This window comes from Lagopus muta, chromosome 20, assembly GCF_023343835.1.
Source record: "Lagopus muta isolate bLagMut1 chromosome 20, bLagMut1 primary, whole genome shotgun sequence".
Classification (NCBI taxonomy): domain Eukaryota; kingdom Metazoa; phylum Chordata; class Aves; order Galliformes; family Phasianidae; genus Lagopus; species Lagopus muta.
The window spans coordinates 4,346,664-4,361,522 of NC_064452.1; the positions used below are offsets into that span (position 1 = coordinate 4,346,664).

A 14,859-nucleotide genomic window follows, 5' to 3' on the forward strand; every position below is an offset into this window, starting at 1 on the left:
ATGTGAAGTGGTTCTGGGAGGGCTTCAGCCCTCTGCATGCAGGTGGTGGTGTCTGCTTGGCTGCGGGGCTGCGTGTCCTCACTGCCGCCTGTAAATGTGGGGTCAGGGAGCATCCTTCCAGGAAAGCTGCCCGGTGCTCTTTGCAGGGCATCAGCCATGGGTGTGTGAGTGGGTTCCCAGGCTCCTTTGAGGGCAGATGAGTGCGTGTGTGACTCGCTGTTCCCAGCCAGATCTGGGAGTGCCCATGACTCACTGCTCCTCTTTGAGGGGGTGGCAGGGAAATGCCCCGCAGCCCTGAGCATCCCCGCTCTGCTGCGTTGTGTCCCATTCCCGGCAGTGCTGCTGTCCTTGCCCACTTCCTGCAGCCGGCCCCATCCCGGTGGGCTGCCAGCAGTGTGTCTGGCAGAGTGACTCACGGGGAAAACACTCACACTCGTGGGGCCTGGGGCCGAGTGATAAGAGAGCAACCAGATCGCCTTCAGGTGGTGTCAGCACGGTGGTCACCAGGCTCTCTCCTTCCCCGCAGGGCAGCAGCTGGCTGGTGAGTCAGCTGTCTGTGCTGAGCTGCTGACACATCCACCAGCGAGCCTTAGGCAGGGCTCACCCACAGCCTGTATCATCTTCAGGGCTGTGCCTGGAGAGCTGTTTGCTCAATTGCCTTTGCTTACGGTCCTTTAGAGCATCACCATGGAAGATGGGTTCAGCTATTGCTCCCACGGAGCAAAGCCCCGTCCCTGTGCCGGCACCACTCCAGGCTTCCCAGCTCAGAGCAAAGCTCAGGGTAATAAGGATGGGGAGGCCAACATGGAAAGCATCTTGCTAGAGCCCTTCTGACCCTTGGCTGGAGCAGTCCAGTTCCTTGAATCAAAGTGACCTGCTCTCCTTTGAGCCTCTGCTAACGCCTGGTGGCAGCGTGTGTTTTAGCCATGCAGGGTTCACTACTCCTCATGCTGTGTGCTAGCTGGGATGGAGGCAGGAGCACAGACACGCTGTGTGCTGCCTGGGAGCTGCTGCAGCTCCTTGCCCCTCGCTTCCAGCAGCTGAGGCCACGTGGCTCTTGCAGGATTTCCTCCTGCACATGGCACTGGAGCGGCTGTGAGCAGCTTCCTCCAGCAGCTCCCCTTCCCCAGCCACGGCCATCCCCTACACGGCCGCTCTTTTCCCATTCCCATTTCCTGTGCCTGGTCTTGTTGCCCTAATAGAGCTTTGGCATTGCTGTTTTGCACACCCTAGTGGGAGAGGGGATGTGTTTATCACTTTTCCTGGAGATTATCTGTTTAAGCACTCTCTGACAGTTACAATAACAAGGGCAGCGCGTTGTGTTTCCCAGCAAAAGGACACTCGCTGCTGAAAGATGTATAGCACTAATTAGAAATACATAACATCCGGCCACATGGCAGCCTTCTCCCGGCCGCTCCATTTCCTGAGCTCAGACGACTTTGACGACAGTTGGTTTATGTTTTCCATGAATATAATGTTCTCAGAGAAACACAGATTTCTCCCCTTTACAAAAGTCCCCGCGCTCTCCGTCTCTCTCCTTGCTCTCCCCGCACCCTTCCCCTGCAGAGCAGGTAGATTTATGACTGCAGAAAGCCTGAGTCGGATCCTGAGTCAGAACAAAGCTGGCAGCTCATGCACGGGTTGCATCCGGGAGCCAGGTAGGTGCTTGCAGATGGAGCTGCAAAGGAAACTGCCCCTGCTCTTCGTGCTGGAGAAAGAAACCTCTGTCCTACATGCGGAGGAACAGGAGGGCTCTTCTGCAGCTCTGCGGCTCAGAGCGCTTTTGTGATCTTCAGAACCACCAGCCCGGCTGTGGTTCCTTGTTGCAGTCTGTGTTTGCAGTCTGATGCTCATCAGCTCCTATTTCTTCCCATCCCATCCTACCCCATCCCATCTCCCTCCTTGTGCTCTCGGGCTCTCAGCAGGGTCCGCCCTCACAACCAGCAGCAGTGGGCAGGACAAGGACGTGGCTTTGGAGGTCCCCATGCATTGGATCGAAACAGTTTGGTCTGCTGAGCATAATGCAGGTTAGGTGTCAGGGTGGAAGATGGAGCATGCTCAGGGAGCTGAAATCTTAGAAGGTTTTAGCTGCTGAAATGAATTCCTATTGAATATGGAAAAACTGCTGTATTTGAGATGTTTATAGCTTGGCCACGCATGGACAGATTTCTAGTAGGTCAGGAAAACTCTCTGCTAAAAAGGTTATTCTGCAGCAAAACCTCAGATCCCCTTTCCAGGATTTGCAGTTGCTAGATTAGCTCTAGGAAAAGGTTGTAAGGGTTTTTTTTTTTTCTAAAAAGGGTAAGCCACTGCCTTATTTCCTAGCCTCATTCTCACAAGTAGCCCAGCAGTTTTGGCTAAAATATTCCAGAAGAATTTGGGCTGAGAGAGGTATGGAAACTGCAGATCCAGTGGTTCAAGTCAAGTGGAAAATGGGGTCTGAGGGCTGCTGGTGCCCACAGTGCAGTGGTGAGGCTAGCAGCTTTAGGGGAGGATGCGGGGTGACACCTGCAGCTGATCAGGTGTCATCAGCAGCACCTGAAGGCACTTTGGCACTGGTCAGTATGGGCTGCAGGGTTTTGTTTTATTTGATAATGGGATGAGCTGGAGCCATAGGGAAAGCAGTTTGGGGTGCCTGCACAGTCCTGGGGTGCTACCAGTCAGCATACTGTGCCCTGGGGACACAGCAACGCTCAGGTGGCAGTGGGGTGGCCTCAGTCTGTGCCTGTGTAGGATGGGAAGCAAGGAGTCCAGCATTGAAACAGAGTGACGGGAGGAGGGAGCGTGGTGAAGACGACTGTAATTTCTTGAACTGGACTGTGGCCAGAGCTCTGGGACTAACACTCTTAATTGTGGGAAAGGCTTCATGAAAGAGATTTACTGTCCCGGAGTGGTCACATCTTTAGTTTTATGTTTCCTCCCAAAGCTGACAACCCTGCAGGCAGGCGCTTCCTACCATCGCTCGGCGGCACCAGCACGAGGAGCAGAGCACCCTCGTTGGGCAACCGGAGGCCAATGGAGGGGAACAGGGGCAGAGGGGATTTGGGGCCAGGGGCTGCCTGTGAGGCTCAGCATCTTCTTTTGCCCCAGCATGGGCAGCCCGCCATGCCCGTGGTGCCATGCCCACGGTGCCGCAGGCTGTGCTAAATGCAACCCACGCCCGGCTCCAGGCAGCTCCCTGCAGCCAGCGTCCCGCTGCTCACTGCAGCCTCAGAAGTGGTTTCTGGCTGGGTGTAGATGTGCCGAGGGGATTTGCTGTCACTCGGAGCCGGCTCTGTTTGGAAGAGCTGTGGTCGTGTGGCATCTACTTGAGTAACAGCTTCAATTAAGCTCTCTTGACAAGCTGTTGTGTGACGGCTGAACTAAATGGGAGGAGCCCCCTCCTCAGCTGCTGAGGTTAAAACTCCAGCAGGGACAGAGATCAAACATGCAGCTAATTACCCTTTTAGCACTTAAACATGCCCTCCTCCTTCAGGGGAAGGCATCAGCTCCAAGCAGCAGCTTCCGTGCTGAAAGCCCTGAGCACTGGCTCAGCACGAGGGGTATTTTTGGGTGTGATGAGGACAGCATGGCTGCAGCCTCACCCTGCTCCCATAGCCACCTGCTTCTCCCCATATGTGCAGCAAGTGGACACAAGGCAGGTGTGAGGAATCGCCCATTCCCTGCTACGTGGGATGCACAGAAGGAGGCTGTGTAGGTGAAGTAAAGAGGGATCATCTGGCTGCTCCCCACTAAAATCTCTTTCTTTCTCACAGAGTGCATCTCTGAGGACTGCCGCTCTGTCATCCAGGAACAGGCCACGGCCCTGGGGCTGTCCATGTTTGCACTCCTGGTGAGGAGATGCACCAATCTGCTGAGAGAATGCATGCAAGGTAAGGGCTCACCAGCAGGACTCCGTGCTCCCACCCCTGGGGCAGCATGGAGGGGGAGGCTGAGACCTCATTCTTTGCTTTTTTGTGCACCCCTTCCTCTCTGCTGGGGTCCTGGGTTTCTTCTCCAGCATCCCAGGCTCTGCATCACTTGGCATGAGGTGTACTATAAAACTGCTAAAAATATTTGGAAGAAATGGATGCAGAGCATGATTTCTGCCAGATATTGGGAAATCCCAAATCCCAGGGACCTCAGGACCCTGCCTCTGTGATGCTGGCAGTTGCTGTCCTCATAGATGGATCGGACCCATCCTGGCTTACTCCGTGAGCCACTCCATGTAGGAAAAAGAGCTCTGCCTTTGCTCTTGCACCTTCAAAGCTGGGATGTTGGGGTCTATGTTGTGCATTCCTTGTCCCTGCCTGAGACGGAGGGGCTGCATGAGCCTGGATCAATGAGCTCCTCTTGTCTTTGTAGTTCAGCCACAAGAGGAGGAGCAGGAGGATGAGGAGGATGACATCAAGGTCTCTGCCTTGCCCCAGGACCTGAAGGAGCTGCTCCCCAGTGTGAAGGTCTGGTCAGACTGGATGCTTGGCCACCCAGACACCTGGAATCCGCCACCAACTTCTCTCGAGCTCCCCAAACAGTACGTGCATCCTCTGCTCTGTCTTGTAGTTCCTCCTCCCTACTCGGGCTCCTCGTGCCACCTTTCCCCCTCACTCACACTTGTTCCTGGATGTGGCACTCTGCATGCAGGGGACACTCGGTGGGGACTCATCACCTTCAGTGTCACAGTGACAGGTGTCCAGCTTTGGACACTGGGGGTGTGAAGGGGCTCTGAAGGTTCTGGCATGTGCCTCTTTGCTTCTGGCTGTTAGGAGATGAGCCGTGAGCTGGATTTTTACCTTGTGCTTAGGGTTTGTGTCTGCTTTATTGGGATACATCTCCTTCAAGCCCAACCAGCTCAAAGACAGAGCCTTCTTCTCTGGAAGGAGGTAAGTCCATTTGCAGCATGAGCATTTTGCTGCCTGTTTTTATCTGAAACAGGCAAACCTTGGTCAGGCTGGGCTGGCCTGGAGCCGCTTGCCTGTTCCCGGAGCTCCAGAAGTCGCCTCCCTTCAGCTTCAAACACAGCTTGCCTCTACCCCCGCATCACAAAAAAGGGTTAATTTTCTAAACTGGCCGATTCCAGCCCATTAGTCCATAATGCGGACTAGGCAATTTGCATATTTTTGGACAGAAAATCAAGTAAAAGGGCCAAGTATGGAGTATGCGAAGCAGTGTCTGAGCATGCTCCGTAGCTGCTTTCCCGCAGGATTTTCCATCTGCCTCCGGTACTCCGGATCCAGAGCCTGAAATCACGTCTTATTGTTAATCCAAAGGAGCCAGAACCCAGGGTGATGGGAAGGCGCATTAAGAGTAATCCAGCAAAGTGGCTTAACCATTAATGGGTCCCCGCTCCGTGCGTCAGGTCCAGTCCTGCTCTCCTAGTTTATTGCCTCTACTCCAGTTCTTTTTCATTTGGCTGAGGAAATGGAAATCTCACACAGGAAGTTCTGGGCCTCATTTTGTGGAGATGGAGTCTGTTTTCTGTTTGTCGGCTGCTCGGTGTGGGACCGTTGCCTGCTCATGTGAACCGCTGCCCATCTTTGGGCAGGAACTCAAACTGGGATCTGTCACGTGCGCCTGTTTGCACCAATCCCCCCTTCCACTGCGCAGAGAGCCGCCGAGCCCTTGGCGACGGGCAGCCTCGAGATGGAATTTCTGATCGGGCTCGCGCAGCCGGCGCTTGGCGCCTTCCAGGGATGAGCTGCCTCCCCTGCTGTGGGTGAGGGCTGTGGTGTGGGCGCAGGTCTGCTGCGTCCCCCTGGGGTACTGGAGCAGGTGCAGGCTCCCGGTTGCCCAGCAAGGCGATGGGCTCTGCTCTGTCAGGTCTTGGGTTGCCCAACGGAGAGGGGGTCTTTGTCGTGCTGCTTGCCCATCTGGCATGGAGGTGGCTGAGCTACCCTCCTCGTCCCGTCTCTGAGTCTCCATTAGGGTATGGGCAGCCTTCCTGAGGGCTCCCTCCTCCTCTTTGGTCCCCCAGCCCTGCCCGTGGCAAGGGGATTAGCTGCTTTCTCAGCCCAGAGCTTTGCGTACCCAAGTGTTGGTGGTCCGGGAGAAGCTGAGCACCCCCGGAGCTGCAGGGAACCAGCTCTGCTCTTGGGCATGACCTGGGACTTGCAACGTTTTCCCCAGAGGTAGGAAAGGAAGAGGGAAGCACTCGTTTAGAGTTTCAGCTCTCTATTGACAGAAGCATGCTGCCTCGCCTGGGGCTGCTCAGTAACCAGGTAGAGTCACCAAGTCTGGGGGTTTGGATAGGAACAGCTTCAAAGGAGCTCAGAAGTAAAACATGGGTCAGAGCAGCAGGCGCGCTGGAGGAAGCCAAGGTTTGTGGGCAGGGTGAGCTCAGAAGCAGGGAGAGCATGAAAGGAGCACGCACAGATGCCAAGTTGCAGAACTCTGAACAGGGGCCTGCTGGGCTGTTGCATGTGTGCTCTGTGCCTTCCGGCAGAGGGACGTGCCACCAGGTCCCCTTAGCAGGCTCTGTCCTTCAGCAGTGCCAATGGAGAAGCTTTGGGGACGTACTGAGACCGCCTCCCAGCACCCTGATGCTATGACTCAGGAAGGGGACAACAAAAAACCCCCTAAAGCACAGCAGCACCCTGCAAGGATGCCACGAATGTGCAAACGTTTCTGGAAAAAAACAGGCCCCATACCCACCTGGCAGCCCACCAGGAGCAAAAGGCCTGGCTCAGAACTTGCATCAAAGTGCAGCTCATCCGGGGCCAGCACTGCTGCCAGAATGATGGCCTGGGCTCAGGGCCAGCAGGGCAGCTTGTCAAGCCTCCACCAGAGCCGAGGGCCCGGGCTGCTGGGGCTCTACATCCCAAGGCCTCCACTCGTGCTGTGTTCGCCATGTTCGTGATTGCTGGGTCTTAGTAAGTGAGAGAGCTGGGGGACTTTGAGAACGTCTAAACTCAGCCCAGCTGTGGCAGTTGGTTTATTGCTTTCAGCTGGTACTTGAACCCAGGTCCTGGTCTTGGAGTCTTTCCCAGGTTTAATCCCCGGAGCTTTCTCTGCAGCTGTATGACACTGCGCTGACCCCGAATGAGGATAGGAAAATAGAAACGGTGCCAAGCCAGAGTCTCTTTTTCATTTGGAGTCTGGCTGTCTGCCCATGACCAGGGTTACATAATGGGAAACATAGCTGGGGCTCTGGAGAGCCCGCGTTTCACCACGCTGCCCAGACCTTCGCATTCTGATGCTATATATCTTCCTAATTGTAGCTCGGATGCATTTATCACACTGCTGGATTTGAGTCCATACAATAAAAAAAAACACGAAATTCCTTTGCTCTCTGCTTTCCCTGTTGGACGGACGAAGGGAAAGGTGCGAGGGGTGAGCACTGCATGCAGCGCAGAGCCACGTGGGCTTCGCAGGGCAGGAAGGGAATTTTGGAAGGCTCCATCTGTGGGTCTGTGTCCTGGCAGGGATGTGGGGATGGAGCTGGCTCTTGGCAGGCATCTCCTCCCAAGCTGGGCACCGGCAGCCAAGAGGGAAAATCTTTCCCCAAAAGCTCTCCTTGCTCTGTCACGTGAACCCAAGTGATCACACCCAGGTGTGACTCAAAGGATGTGTTGAGAGTTGTTTTTAAAAGACCAAAATTGAGATCTTGAGTTTATTTGAGAGGCAGGGCTGTTCTTTCCCTCTACCTCTCTGGGAGACGAGGGACTCAGCAAGTTTTGCATGGCTCTTCTTTCCTTTGGGTTTTCCAGGATGGGAGCTGAACCCAACTGTGAACATCTCTGTCTCAGGGATTGTTGCTCCGGACCAGACTACATGACTGGAGATGTTTCCAAGTCTTCTAGATGCTCACAGCTCTCACTTCAGTGTCTTAAAACACATGTGACTCATGGCAAACATTGCGCTGAGGTTGGAACAGGAGGTGTTGGGGCAGTGTGTGCCATAGCCCTCGGCTGGTAGCATCTCTCAGACAGGCTGTCCTCAGGAGAGCCTTACAGAGATGGGGTGATGGCAAAGCCTAGGGGAGCAAGACATTTCCTAAGGCAGACGTGAGTGGAAGGTGAGCCTCCAGGGAGCTGCTGCTGTTGGGGTGAACGTGTCTCCTTTTGGGGTGTATGGCTGAAGAGCTGAGTTAGGCAAAGAAAACTTCTCTGCGCACTGTTTTATTGCTGCAGTGAATCCATTGCTTAAAGCAATGCAAGAATTGATAGGGAAGCCAATGGCTGCACAGACTTGTTTGCCACTGGGCTGACCCTGGAGAATCTGCTCTCCTTCCATGCTGCAGTGAAGGGCCTCTCAGTTTGCAGAGGCTGTCTGCAAGCATTTAAAAATGGTTAATTTAAACCAAGTATTAAATTGAATCCAAAAGCTCTGAGCACATTCTGGAGCTTACCTTCCCAGAGAGATCTGCCAGATCTCTCTCATCACGTTGGTCTTGCAGAGAAGCGTCACTGAGATGGCAGCCCCCACTGGGAGGGATGGACACTGTCTTGGGCAGGGGTGTCAAGAGTTTACTGGAGACTAAACGGAAAATCCCTTTTGCAGATTTCAGCCTTGATAGTAATGCTGTCCACCAGAATTTCCCTATCAAGACATCAAAGCGAGGATTCGGAGGAGTCTCGTTAGCGTAAAGCTGGCTGAGAGTGAAGGTAGAGCTGGGTGGAGCAGAAGCCAAAGAGATAGGCTGTGTGTCAGTGCAGGGGCTGGGAGCAGCCACGCACCTCAGGGAGGAGTATGGTGGCACTTGGGTGACCAGAGGGACCACGTGTAGGGCAGAGCAGGGAAAAAACAGTGATGCCAAGGGCAGAGCGATTGAAAGAGTGTCCCGCTCTGACCCCAGGGTTGTCTCCGCTGAGCAGGGCGAGCTTGGGGCAGAGCTCCCATCTCACCTCCCTTTTTGTTCCTTGCCTTGAGCCCGGCGAGGCAGGGTGGGAAGGAGGGAAGCTGGGAGCAGGACGTGGGCTGTGTGTGGTGCTGGGAGGCTCCTGGCAGCGGGCGCACGGCCCCTCATCCCCCAGCCCACACCGTTTGCCATCTGCACGGCAGCGCGGGCCTCGGGAACACAATGCAGGGCTTCTTTTGCTCCTCTCTTTCCGGGTTTGTTCTGCAGCTGTGGAGTTTGACTGTTAGTGTTTAAACAAGCTGGTATTACACAGGAAATGGCCACCTCCACAGGCCCCCGCAGGCTTGTAACATGGGGTCATTGTACTTGATATTAATCACCAGGCAACCCGCTCCCCCGGCCAAGATGGTGGTGGGTGTGAGGGCCCCACTTTGGGCTCTGGGCCTCGGTGTGCATCTCCACGTGCCCCCCACGGCCCTACGGGCATCATCCTAAGTGGGGGCTGTCCTCATTGGAGCCCTGGCCACGCATCTCAGCCTGCACTTGTGCATGGCCGGGCTGCGTCCCGTCGGCGTGCAGCTGGGCTGCGCTCGCACTGACAGCTACATTAAACCTGGAATCCTGAGGCAATAAAAAAGAAATTAACTCTTTTCTTTTTCTTTTTCTTTTTTTTTTTCCTTTTTCCTTTTTTTTCCCCCCCCTCATCCTGGTGGAATAAGCAAATGGAAACGCGTCTGTGGGGAAGTGAATGAACCCCCCGTTCTGAAGGAAGACCTCGCGCTCAACCCCTCCTCGCTTCCTCGCTTAAAAGCTTTGGGATCTGCAGGGCTGGGCTTGGAGTCAGAAAGCATTCAGCCGTGGCCTCAGCGTGTTGGGAAGGGGCAGCAGGAAAAGGGCTTTGGCCAACGAGAGCAGGGGAACTGCTGGGACCCCTCCTCAGGGGGTGGTGCTGCCCTGCGGAGGGGGAAGCGAACCAAAGGGAGAGGCAGCAAACGGTCAGAGGTGCAGAAATGTGGTGTGTGCTGGCTGCTGCAGGGCTGCTCGGGGTTGTGTTGTAGTGGGAGCTCACTGCCCGCCACAGCAGAACTGTGGTTGCATTGAAGGAAATCCAGGGTGGAAACCTAACACGTCCAGCACAAATGACAGATGTGGCCAGGCCCCGTGAAGCCGTAGGGAGCTGAAGATGAAGGGGATAAAGTGACGGGGAATGCTTGTATAGGGTCCAGGGGCTGGGGGACTGCAGGATGCTGACAGCGTCAGCTCACAGGACAAGCAGTGAACCTTGAGGAGGGAGATGGCCTCCGTGCGATGCATTCCTTTCTTCTCCATCCTTGCCCCACACACCTGGGAGCAGCCTGTGCATCGCTGCAGCCCCTGCTCTGTGCCCCAGCCCTGCGATGTGACTGGGTGCATGCAGCCCAGCCTGGCTGCCAGCAGGGCACTGGGGGAGGGCTGAGCCTCCCAAGCCCTGCGCATCTCCCATGGGCAGAGCTTGCCTTGGAGGTGGCCCAGAGCAGCCCTATCACATCCGGTGCTTGTCTCTGCAGCCCGGGCCGGAGGATAAACTATCAGGGCTGTGGGGCAGTGGATCATTCCTCTTATTATTTTCTTCTTTTGCAGATAGGGGTCGTGGAAAGTTCAGTTCCTTTTAACCCTCGCAGCTCTGTTTATTTTCCAGCTGGTAGCACAAACGCAACGTTTCCCATTACATCACAAAGGGCCTCGGACAGATCCCTCCGAAAAAACGTGTTGCAACTGTTTATTTTTTTCCATATTTAAACATTTCTGACAGCCAGACCTGGCCGAGCCAAGCGATGGAGCTTTGTGAATGAACCCAGCTCCTGGTGTCTGTGTGCAGAGGGCTTTGAAGGACCTCTTCTCCTCTGCAGCGTGCTGGCTGGGGCTGGCTCGGGGACGTGGGCGACTCTGCGTTACATGTGTGCTGATTACGTGCCGGGCTTTGATTAATGGCTGCTCATTCTGCCTGGCTCCCAGGACGCTCTTGAAAACAAGATGTTTCATTTCAGTGCGCTTTCCTGGTACATTGATTCCCGTAAATAACCGAGTGCAGACTCTGTCCACCTGGAGCAGTTCAAAGAGCAGGGGGGGGGGCCTCCCTCCAGCCCTTGGTCACTGCTGCACCCTGGGTGATGCTGGCTGCTCTGTGCTTCTCGGTGCTGCCCCACCTTCCTCTGTTCTTCCCAGCTCATAGGCTGAAAGAACCCTCCAGAAGCGCTTCTAGAACGCAGTGCTGTATGGCAGTGCAGTTGGCATGGCCCAAGCCGTGGGGGTGTGTGATGGGGATGCACTCCCATGGGCTGCCCATGGCCTCAGTGCTACCGAGGAAGGTGAGACAGCGCAGGGACGGCTCTGCAGGTCGCTCTCAGGCGTTGAAACCATGGCCAAAAGCAGAGCACGAGTTAACGCCACGAGGCTGAGGTTGAGCTGCAAACTTTCTCAGCTTTTAGAGCGTGGCTGCAGCGCGTGCTGGCAGCAAATACCAGCCCCCAGTGCTGCCTTTGCCCCCGCAGCAAGATGAGTTTGTCTTCCCAGCAGGCTTGGAAATAGAGCAGCGAGAGGCATTTCTCCCAGCTGGAACGGGCTGGGCTCCCTGGGGCTGCTGGGGAACCGCTTCCCGCGTGCAGCGTGGGGCAGAGCAGCGGGAAGGGCCGAGCCGTTCCCATGCAGGAGGCAGGAAGGGTCGGTTGGAGGGCTGAGAGCCCTCGTGGGGTCGGTGCCAGTGCAGCTGTGTGCAGAGCCCTCCCCGTGGGCACGGCTGCAGCAGCGCGGTGCGGGGCGGCGTGCGTTGCCTCGTCTCACCTCTCTGGTATTCGCCGCAGCGTCGCAAGGCAACTCCCAATGCATTCCAGCCCCGAATTGCTCACGTCTCTCCTCGTTCTCCCAGGGTCTCAGTAGATGTGTGGGCGACGCTGGCTGACTTCTGTAACATACTGACCGCAGTGAATCAGTCGGAGGTGCCCTTGTACAAGGACCCAGATGACGACCTTGCCCTGCTTAGCCTGGAAGAGGATCGGCTGCTCTCGGGCTTCGTTCCCCTGCTGGTCGCCCCCCAGGAGCCCTGCTACGTGGAGAGGACCTCGGACAAGGTCAGCAGTAGGCCAAACATCCCCCCTCGATTCCTCCAGACTTTTATTCTTGGGAAGTTTTCTGTGCAAACGGAACACGATTAAGTCATTGAGAAGGGTGTTAAGGGAAAATATCGACCTTTCAGCCGCTGACATCCAGCTCTGTGTCATGAAAACCCCTCTCGACTTCCTCTGGTGTGTGTGTGCTCGCTGGCATGTTGTATATACGATCATTTCCTCACTTGTTTAAATAGTGCAGCTTGTGTTGGCAGTGCTCTCAGTGCACTCCAAATGGTTTGCATCATGCTTAAAGCACCCTCCCCCTCCCCCCAGCCACAAAACTCTGCCTTAGGAAAGCAGCCAGGACTTTTTTCCTTCTCTAAAGAGGAGAGTGATAAATAGGTGACTAGAGAGAAGCAGACACCATGTGTTAACGTACAAAAGGCTTTTAGGGATATGAAGCATTCCCCACTGCCCGCTCTCTATTTTCCTTTCTTTGCTCTAGGAGCCCATTCTAGCCTGAACTTTCCTTCGGCTGTTTGTTTTTAGAATAATGAAATCAGTTCCCTTGTTGATGTGGGGTTTGGGGTCTGCTCTCTGCCACCACCTGGCCAGGAGGGACCTGGGGGCTGATACCGTGCCTGAACCTGGGAGGTGGGGGGACGAAGGAGGCACAATGGCATTTGTTTTGCACGCCCTCGGAGGCACGGCAGGATGAGAGTGGCTCTCAACAGTTTCCTGCTCGCAGGCAGAACTGCAGCAGTGTTGCTGTGCTGCTTCGCTGGGCAGTCGGTGCTGTAGGAGGAGAAGTGGGGTGCAGGGCTGGTGGGAGCCTGCTGGTAACAGTGGCAGTGCGTGCTCCCATGTGCCACGTCTTGACATCTTCCTGAAGTGACCGTGAGAAATTGAGGACCTTTGTCACAGTGGGGACCCAGGAGGTGCAAATTTCTCTTTCACTTCTCTGTCTGCCCTGCCCGTGCTCACAGCGCTGCCCGCAGCCCCACTAAAACTGAAAGCCTTCCAGTTTTGGGGAAGCATTTTAGTTTAGGAAGTCGCTGGCAAAAAGGATTTTCAAGTTTTGTGTTCGGGGAGGTCAAATAGCGAGCACATCTCTGCTCTAAGGTAGCACAGCTGCACTGTGTGTGGCGTTGTCCTGCTGGGGACAGTCCCATTACCCATCTCCTCATGGGCTCCTTCCTCCAGGCACTGGATCTGGGCTGTGCCCCATGACATGTGGGAGGGAGCTGTTATTCCCCAGGGTCTCAGTGCTGTAAGCACGCAGCAGTTCATTCAGAGTGCCATCTACCTGCCCTGCCAAGCACTTGCGCTCAGCGTGCGTGAAAAAGGAGAAGCATCTCTGTGCTCCTGCTGCACCTGAGCTGCAGAGCTGACATTTGTCACCGTCTTGAGTCCCTTTAACACCCCATCAAGAAACTGTGCAACCAGTGGAGCTGGTGTCCATCCCAGCACAGCAGCAGGCACCCAGCCATGCAGCGTGTGATGGGACTGAATCAGTTACCTGGGAAGATTGCACATCCTGGAGAGAAGGAGCCAGGCTTGGATGTCCTGGCCTGTCTACCACATTAGGGTTTTTTTTGGGGGGGGGGGGTTCTTTTTTTGCCTCCTCAGTGGGTTTGGTTCAGTTTGAAAGTAACTGATGTCAGAACAGTGATCCCACCCAGCAAGATGGGGTGTTGGCTGGAATTGGTGCAAGTCTCAGAGCCCCTGTGGAGTGCTCCTTGTGTTGTGCTGCCTGCTGGTCCCTCTGCCTAGCACCAGGCACATCACACCCAGGTGGGTTCCTTCCACCCAGCAGTGCTAACGCTGCCCACGCTGAGCAAAAGCATCAGGTGCTGCAGGGGCTCTTCTTGATCCAATGTGAAGCAGCAGGTGTGTGTATTCCCTTTGAATATGGGTGGGGGGACAGGTGAGGCGGAGCACAGAACCCATCAGCCTGACTTCCAGGAAGGAGCTGAAAGAACTGGGGCGTTTTAGTCTAGAGAAAATTGAGGGAAAATGCGGCTTTCAGCTGGAGAAAAGGCTGCTGTGGGAAGGAGGAGAACAGGCTGTCCTCCAGCTCCGTGCTGAACAGCGCAGGAAGGAATGGGCATAAATTGCAGCAAAATAGATGAAGATGAGGTTTGAGGAAAGGCTTCATTCCTTAGGGTTGTTAAGCACTTGAAAGTAGGCTCCTGTGCGATGGTGTAGAATCTTTTCAGCATTAAGAGACTTGTAAAAGCAGGGTGGGTGGCTCTTCTCGTACAGCTTGGGTGGAGGTGAGCTGCCTTGGAAGCAAAGTAACCTCTTTGAACCTTCCTACCCCATTGCACGTGGTTTGGTAATGCTGCAGAAAGGCACTGGAGTGGCGGCAGTTGTGTAATGGCAGCGCTGTGACGGCCGTGTTGCACTTTCCTGCAGTTCAGGACCCTGGTTCAACTTAACAAGAGGATCCATGAGTGCAGTCCTCAGTCTCCTGCTCTGCTCCCTGCCCTCTCAGTGTGCACAACCCAGGCAAATCTCGCTCTGCAGCAGTCCAGTCGTGTTGCAGGAAGTTTCCTGTTTGTGTGCTTTTGTCTGTTCCTGATTGACCAAGCTGCAAGCAGGTGAGAAATGGTATTTCTGTGCAGCAAGAACTCTCTTTTCAGTGCTGATTTTACACTGCTGGTTAGCAAGAGTTATTTTTCTGCACCTGGTTGCTTTCGTGTTCTCAGGCTTGGCCCAGTTTCCAAGCTATGTTCACAACAGGTCTTTGCCAGAGAAGCAGACAATGTTCTGCTCTTTGTGTTGCACCCTGTCAATGTGCTGGAAGCTGGGAGGAGGATTCTGGTGTACCAGAGAGGCTCTGGGAAGCTGATGTGCTACCTCTCCTATTGCCTGCATGGCTAGGAAGAGTCTGTTCCCTCTTTGCACCAGTCTCACCTTGCTTACTGATACTGACTTGCACTGCAGTTTCTCAATGAATTTGGGAAAACTCAGGGGAAGGGAATCTGTTCAAAA

At 54.9% G+C, this 14,859-nt stretch overlaps 1 protein-coding gene across 6 annotated transcripts in view; it reads left to right on the forward strand.

The window, feature by feature from the left end:
* The window catches only part of SMG6 (SMG6 nonsense mediated mRNA decay factor), a 90,636-nt gene that overhangs the window by 41,402 nt on the left and 34,375 nt on the right, over positions 1–14,859 (forward strand). For 4 of the 6 annotated variants that reach the window (XR_007380778.1, XM_048967188.1, XM_048967189.1 and 1 more), the window contains exons 11-14: positions 3,756–3,872; positions 4,345–4,513; positions 11,682–11,883; positions 14,281–14,465. Coding sequence is in view for 5 of the 6 variants with exons in the window: in XM_048967188.1 (XP_048823145.1) it covers positions 3,756–3,872; positions 4,345–4,513; positions 11,682–11,883; positions 14,281–14,465 (673 nt within the window). In the remaining variant the exon portion in view is untranslated. The remainder of the gene's footprint in view (positions 1–3,755; positions 3,873–4,344; positions 4,514–11,681; positions 11,884–14,280; positions 14,466–14,859) is intronic. The other 2 variants (XM_048967185.1, XM_048967186.1) reach the window with 1 other exon arrangement.